A 7,135-nucleotide genomic window follows, 5' to 3' on the forward strand; every position below is an offset into this window, starting at 1 on the left:
TGGAAATTATGGCGATTATCTCCCCGCCGACATTGGAGGGGGGGGCTAGCTTTTCCTTGTCAAAGTCATTGTGTGTGGAGGTCGATGGGAGTCGCCTTATCAATTGCAAAAACAAAAAAAAAAAAAAATGCTCAGAGCAGGATATTATGCTCTGCCATCCTCCGTCTCCCATCTCAACCCCACCAGCCCTCCCTTCACCCCTTCACGCCGCACTCCTCCTCCCGTTCTATCCATCTCTGCCTGTTTCTCTCCACACACTGGTCTCACCACTCTTGCCTCCGCCTGCTCTGTCTCTTTCCCTCCTGTGGGTGAATAGAGATGAGTTACTGGACTTGAAGAGCATGTCTCCGACAGTGGCAGGTATGAGGAAGGGCTGCGGTACAACAATAGCAAATCACGGTGTCAAATTCGATGCAGGCGCGCTGACAGATGGGGAGATGCAGCAGGGCAGGTTGTTTCTGTGGCCCGGTTCCTCCATGCACCATGTGGTCAAAAGTACATGGACATCCTTTTTGTGTGGCTTCTGTCAGGGTCTGCTTTTCATGGTTTGGGCGAGGTCCCCCTTTTTTTTCTCCAAAACATTTAAGGGATTATGAACCCACAGGAATTTTACTGGGGAGGTGAAACCACTTTTGTGGATTTCTCTTAGATGTACAACTAACTCTTACTTGTTCTGCACCTGAAGAACCATGCTGATTAAGAAAAAGAAATATATAGCTAATTGTATTTGCTGTGACACAACTCTGACGTTTGAATAAAGGTAATAAATGGATGAAAAGAGACGTGAAAACACTGACCGAAGACTACAAAGGCTAGAGTTGCAGAGCTCTGCTAAATGTTTGGTCATTGATTGAGGCAACCAGGCATAATGCCAAACTGTGTCATAGACTTGCCGGGCTTTGTTGTTACGTTTGGCCTCACATATTTGTGGCACAGGGGTAGAGCCAGTGTCTCCCCCCCTGGTCTGCATGTCGAAGCGTCCTTGGGCAAGATGCTGAACCCCAATACTGAGCACCTCGCATGGCAGCCACCACCATCAGTGTATGAATTACTGTAATTCGCTTTGGAAAAAAGTGTCTGCTAAACGCCCTAAATGTAAAACAACATGGTCTTTTTTGCGGTCAGATTAGCTATAACAAACACGCTACACCCACTTACACAATTTAAGGCACAAAGACTACTTGGTTAGGTTAAGGCACCACGAATAAAATAAAGGTTTTACGTAGAATAACTGAATCCAATATTAATATCTTGCTTCCTCCAGGACTAAAAACCACTTCACTTTCTGATGCTTTCTGCTTCATCCATCTTGCGCTCTCGTCATTATCACTCCCTGCTGGTATCGTACCGTCAAACCTCTGCTTGTGAGACAGACGGCAGGTGGCGCACTCCAGATTCTGCTGTCGGTTTTACACCACTCCACAGAATGACAGCCAACGGGAATGACAAGCTAAGCACTGATGAAGAAGCAGGCTACCAATCAAGCATGGCGATAAACAACGATCGAATTTGGTTCAGGTGTCCGTGTACATTTGGCCACACTGTGTATCATGAGCTGCAGGACAACATCAGCCTGGGTCATCTTTCACCATCAGCCTTATTTCAGAGATTACAATTTCAATAAACTGACATCATCAACAGTTATTTTCTCTTTAGGTTTTAGCTGTCCCACCTCATCTGGCAGTGTCAATCATCTCACTATCCCAACGGCTTCTTTTTTTCTTACATTAACTATAAACGATTACAGAAACCATTTCTTGGAATGGGATTAATATAATCCCATTGCATGTAATCTGTCACTTTCCAAACCTGCGTAGCCTCTATATGACAAGGCAATATGAGATTATAATATTAATCTCAGTGTTGAATTTGGAGATAAGAGACAGCGCTTGTTCTTTGCTGGAGAATACAACAATGATATTCAGTCCTTCGCCTCGCTGAAAACCTCCTAACTCCACTTTTAAGTGATTTTCCTGCTTCAAGCGCCATCTCAGGGTTTTGTTCTCCAGTGTGGGTTGAAATTGTATATGAACTCAAAAATACATAGAAGTCAAGCCAAAGTGTCTTAAAGGTTACATTCTATGCGGGGTTTTTAAGATGAAAAACATCAATATGTTGCTCTTGATGTAGAGCAGGAGGAGGACACCGTCCTACAGGGAAATTTATTGACTGCATTGCAGCTTTGTGTACTGAGCTTTCTTAAATGACTTCTCAAACCCGACATACAAAGTAAAAAAATCTATTTTGAGTAAAAGTTTATCATCTGACTCTCATGGGCCCCCACCCCCCCAGCCTATGCTGTGATCTTCATCCATGTTCTTTGGAGTTAGGCAGGGCAGATCAGTTTGTCAGCTTGGAGGCTGGAGAAGCTCTTGTTTTGGAGCTCCAGAGGACCCACGCACTTCAGGGCCTCCCGAGGTGACAGGGTGGCCTTGGTCTGCCCCATCCATTGCACCAAGGAGATGAGGTTGCAATCACACTCCCACGGGTTGTCATGGAGGTGCAGTTTCATTAGGTCTGAGAGGGGTCAGGAAAGAAAAAAACGTCGCCACAAATGAATCACGCTGGTATCGATGAATGACATTATCATTTCGACATCTACTACCGTGAGTCACTCTGTCGTTGCCGTGAAACTGGGACAGTAAAAAAAGGCAGGCTGGAGGTAGTCTTACCGGGCATATGGGCGAACATGTTTCCGTCCACTGTCTTCAGGCGGTTTCCACTTAGAGCCAGCTGAGAAAGCTTGGCCATACTCCCGAACGCATCAGGTGACAGGAGCTCCAGCTCATTATTCCTCAGGTAGAGTTCCTGGTTTGAAGTAAGAGTTTGTAAAAATGTTTGACAAAATGTTGCTTGTCTCAGTTGAATAATACTAGCTGTAAATTCTTAAGACAACCGAAAATGACCCATATAAAAATCTAGGGGGTTCATTGCAGAAACTTCCATAGTTTACAATTCTACTGTTTATCTATATTTAGGTTTCTGTGTTTTGGTATTACAGAAACATATTTCCTAACTGCAATTAGTATTAGTATAGGAGTGTACCCATTGCATAATCATCCTGCATGGATTTCCAAGTTAAGATGGCATACACCCAAGCCTAAATGCAAAATAACTGCCAAAAATGGCAACAAGACTGTCGTTAAGGGTGATGGTGAGGACAATGAAGATGGGGGAAAAGATGAAACCTGAAATATTATGAATGAAAGACTACACAAACTGTACCTGTTGGAGAAGCTAAAATGCTAACCTTTACGACAAGCCAACACTAATGTTCAGCCTGGTAGTAATATCTTCCCTAGCATTAATGTTGGCTTCTCTAATATTAGCCTGTTAGAGAGGCCAACGTTAGCTTCTCTAACAGGCTAACATCAGTGTGAGCTTGAGAAGCCACTCTTGATGTTAAAGAAGCTAACACTGATTAAGAGGTTAATCAGCCTGATTTGTTAGCCTGATTAAGAGGCTACGCTAATGTTAGCCCATTAACTCTAAATTCCCCAGACCACAAACTCATCAAAGCAAAATTTGAAAACAATATTTAAAGAACGATTTTTCTTTTTCTTTTTTTTTTTTTTTTCATTTTCTATTGTGAGGTCCCTGATCTGCTTATTTTTCACATTTGACTGACTCTATCCATTATGTTCATCTGGAACCGAAGTGTCTTACCTGCAAGTTGCCCAGGCCATCCAGTACTGACAGGCTCAGTGTGGACAGAAAGTTGTTGTCTAGAACCAGCATCTCCAGAGATCGCAGAGGCTTGAATGCTCCAGCTGGAAGAGTCTTCAGACTGCATTAGAGAGAAAGTAAGAATTCCTTAATTAATCAATACTATAGTGCATTCACTGCGTCTAAAGTGATCATGATGTGATTTGACCTGTTATTGTCTAAGTTAAGAAACATGAGCTGTCTGAGTCCACTGAAGGCCTTAGGGGAGATCTTCTGGATGCGATTCAGGGAGAGGTCCAGAACTTTGAGGGCGATCAGAGGCTTGAAGGCATTAGATGGGAGCATTGTCAAAGCGTTGAGAGGAAGATCTAAATCTGACAAGTTCCTCATTCCTGCAAACATGTCAGCTTTGACGGTGCCAATCTGGTTCTGTCCCAGCATGAGGAAGCGAAGGTTCAGGAGGTCCTAGAGACACGGAGGGAGCAACAGTTTTGTGGTCAGATTATGGCAGTGTGACTAATCAGTCTGCAGTTCCTCGCCAGAGTCTTTACCTGAAATCCTCTCGGTGGAAGGGTGGTGATGTGGTTGCCAAAAAGATTGAGGAGCATCAGTTGCTTTGCACCAGAGAAGGCTTGGGGATGGATGGACTTGATGGCATTTCGTTCCAGGTTGATGCTCTCAATCTTTGGAATTGATCTCAGAGCATTGGCCTTTATGTCCGTGATACCGTTCTCACCTTCACACAGCAGTTAAAAAAGTTCTGTACTCAAAAGTGTAACATGTGACATAGGCATAATAATCATCTGGTTCACCACATGCTGCTTACCTAGTTTAAGAATCCAGGCATCGGGGGGCAGTTTGGAGGGAAAGGCACGAAGTCCCCTCTTATGACAGTTGACCTCTGTCTTTTCTGAACGGTACTTTCTGGAGCACTTGCAGACATCAGGACAGCCGTCCACAGCCTGCACCATCCACAGGATCACCAGCATCAACCACGCCAAGTGTCGCATCTCTACTGAAGAGTGAAGGGTAAAGAGATACCGAACAGAGAGAGAAAGAAAAAGCCATGACGTTAGAACAGTCATTTTGCTATTCTGCCAATTATTGAGATCAAAGTCTTTCACAGGATTTTCCACCAAATTCTGCTCCATTTCTTGGGAAAAATACCTTCCACATGTGATCAAGTTGTTGGTTACATTTTGGCAGAAAAACTACTTGGTTAGGATAAGGAAAAGATCGTACTTCATGCTGGGTTGACATAACTTCTGTAATTCACATCACATTAGGTATTTGACATCAGTCACGTGTCGTAAGTTATGTTATTTATATATGTTAACACACATTACATACATTTATAAATGTCACTCTTGACTCTTGGTCACAAATGGGACACAAACCCAGGTCTCTCCAGGGAAAGTCCTGTGAATGACCCATCGTACCACCACCTGACTCTGACTTTTCTTGCAGGGCTGAGAAAAACACACAGGGCTGAAATATTACAGGTTTACTTTAAAGCGACAGTGGCGTCTTGCATTTACTTCTCATGCTAAAAGGGCAGCTTACACTCCAGCTATACAAAAACAGCTGTATCCCTTGAACAGTGTTTTTGGGTAACACACAGAGGAATCCAGTATTATAAAATTCTGTAGCTTTGGATGACTTAAGTTGGAAAAGACTGTGAACTCCTCATCATTTACATCAAAACTGATTTAGGATTATGTCTGTTAGAGTAGACATAGTCACCCAGAAGTAATTTTCAACAAAGCTATTTGTGGCAAAACATGATCATTTCATAATGTCATTGAAATCTAAAGTAAAAAAAGGCATAATTGACTCTATGATTTCATAGGGGACATGAACCATTTCTCCACCAAAACTTTCATTCTATGTAGACTTTGTTGCTCTTTATAGTGTTTTACCTGGTGATGGGTGAAAATAGCAAAATAGCTGCTGAGTGAATATTCTCACCCGGACACAGAAAATAACTTTTTCAATGTACATGTAGGTCGATGACTTGTTTTTAAACACAGAGTTGAAAAACTATCCTTTAATCCTGTACACTGATTGCATCCATGCTTGCTTGCTAGCAGTCTTCTTTAACACCATCATTGTTGGTGCGTATCAAAATTTCCTTGCCTGTCACCGAACATTAATCAGCTACTGAGTGTCAAACTGATGCCAGGAGTTGCCCACATCCTCTTACATATAACTGATGGATGAATAAATGAATAAATAAATGCCACGATGGCTTTGTCCCATTGGATTTTCCATCCATGTCACCGCATAGAATGCATAGAGTATTAAGTTCACATTAAGTTGTTTGTTTTTTGAGAGTGTGCACCTTATCTACGCCCATCACTTTTGAATCTCTCCTGGTCTCTATTAAAAAGTGTATCAAAACTGACCTCAAAGTATTATTTAAAAGCTTGCCTCTGAGTAGAACTGGGATAAATTAATGTGGCTGTAACGACTTGGAACTTACTCAAGTATAACTAAAAAATACCCAAAAAAAAGTGGTGGTTCTCAAATGATTTGCCAGGGTACTTGGCCTACACTGGGAGAGATGCAGAAAATCTGAAATTCATCTCCAGCTAATCCCATTTTAAGGCCCCCCCGTGTGCAGAGACAATCCTCGGGAACATCAAAAGGAAAGCAGAGCAACAAACCAAGTGCCCACACGCTGCAGTGACACTTTGAAACAAAGAACAGCTTTTCATCAGTCAAAACACTAATACCCGATTATCATTTAAACTGGCTGAGGAGCGTTTGGTTTCTCCCACTCCCGCTTTAAAGCCGATCCAAATTGAAAAAAAAAAAAAAAACTAAGTAAAGCTGTTGTTCTCCCGTCGGCCACTTACCTGACCAGGCAGTCAAAACACTGTTGAGAAAGGAAAACTTAATTCTCCAGATATTTGTCCACTTTGCAGGTTTTCCTGTTTCTCTGGCGTCTGGTCTGCAAGCACCAGCTGTCAGCAAGATGGAAATTCGAGGAGCTATAAAAACTAATTCTACCCACTTTTAATTATTTTTAATATCAGAGGAAGCACAGCGAAATACCCAGCTCTCCCTGTACTCTGAAGCAAATGAAACTGTGCAGCATATAAAGTGTGCTCTCTTGCCTGGCATAAAAGTAAAGTGTGAGAGCACAGCTTCAGCTCAGGACACGGCGAGCAGGGTGCAAAACGCCCAGAAGTTCTGCAATGTCACGGCGCCCAGAGAAATGTGGCGTCCACAGATTATGGCACCGATCCAGGTTACGCTGCCGGGTCTACTGACTCTGTGTGAGCGTGGGTAGTGTGTTTGCACTGTGTGCATGTGTGGGTCGGTGGGTGCTTAGATTCTGTCCCCATGAGAACCATGTGAACCAAGTCTGGCTGTTCAAACTCCGGAGATTTTCAACTCTAAAATGTCAAATTAGCGGTTGAAGAGTTTGATGAAACTCTCCCTCGGTTTTCATGAATGCCTGGAA

General features: G+C 42.9%; 1 protein-coding gene across 1 annotated transcript; it reads right to left on the reverse strand.

The window, feature by feature from the left end:
* Positions 1-2,306: 2,306 nt before the first annotated feature.
* On the reverse strand, positions 2,307-4,676 carry si:dkey-1j5.4 (leucine-rich repeat-containing protein 15). The gene is made up of 6 exons (XM_037087264.1): positions 4,493-4,676; positions 4,218-4,402; positions 3,875-4,131; positions 3,667-3,787; positions 2,673-2,808; positions 2,307-2,517 (listed from the first exon to the last, which is right to left on the reverse strand). The coding sequence occupies exons 1-6, from the start codon at positions 4,674-4,676 to the stop codon at positions 2,327-2,329; spliced, it is 1,074 nt and encodes a 357-aa protein (XP_036943159.1). The 3' UTR covers positions 2,307-2,326.
* Positions 4,677-7,135: the final 2,459 nt, after the last annotated feature.

Source organism: Acanthopagrus latus, chromosome 22, assembly GCF_904848185.1.
Source record: "Acanthopagrus latus isolate v.2019 chromosome 22, fAcaLat1.1, whole genome shotgun sequence".
NCBI lineage: Eukaryota > Metazoa > Chordata > Actinopteri > Spariformes > Sparidae > Acanthopagrus > Acanthopagrus latus.

What these genes read in the sequence shown, in the direction of transcription:
- si:dkey-1j5.4 (XM_037087264.1), bottom strand. Translation starts at nt 4,676, where the DNA reads ATGCGACACTTGGCGTGGTTGATGCTGGTGATCCTGTGGATGGTGCAG. An exon ending in TGCCTGGATTCTTAAACTAG is followed by an intron (nt 4,403 to 4,492) that starts GTAAGCAGCATG and finishes TGCTGTGTGAAG; the next exon opens with GTGAGAACGGTATCACGGAC. An exon ending in CATGTTCGCCCATATGCCCG is followed by an intron (nt 2,518 to 2,672) that starts GTAAGACTACCT and finishes GACCCCTCTCAG; the next exon opens with ACCTAATGAAACTGCACCTC.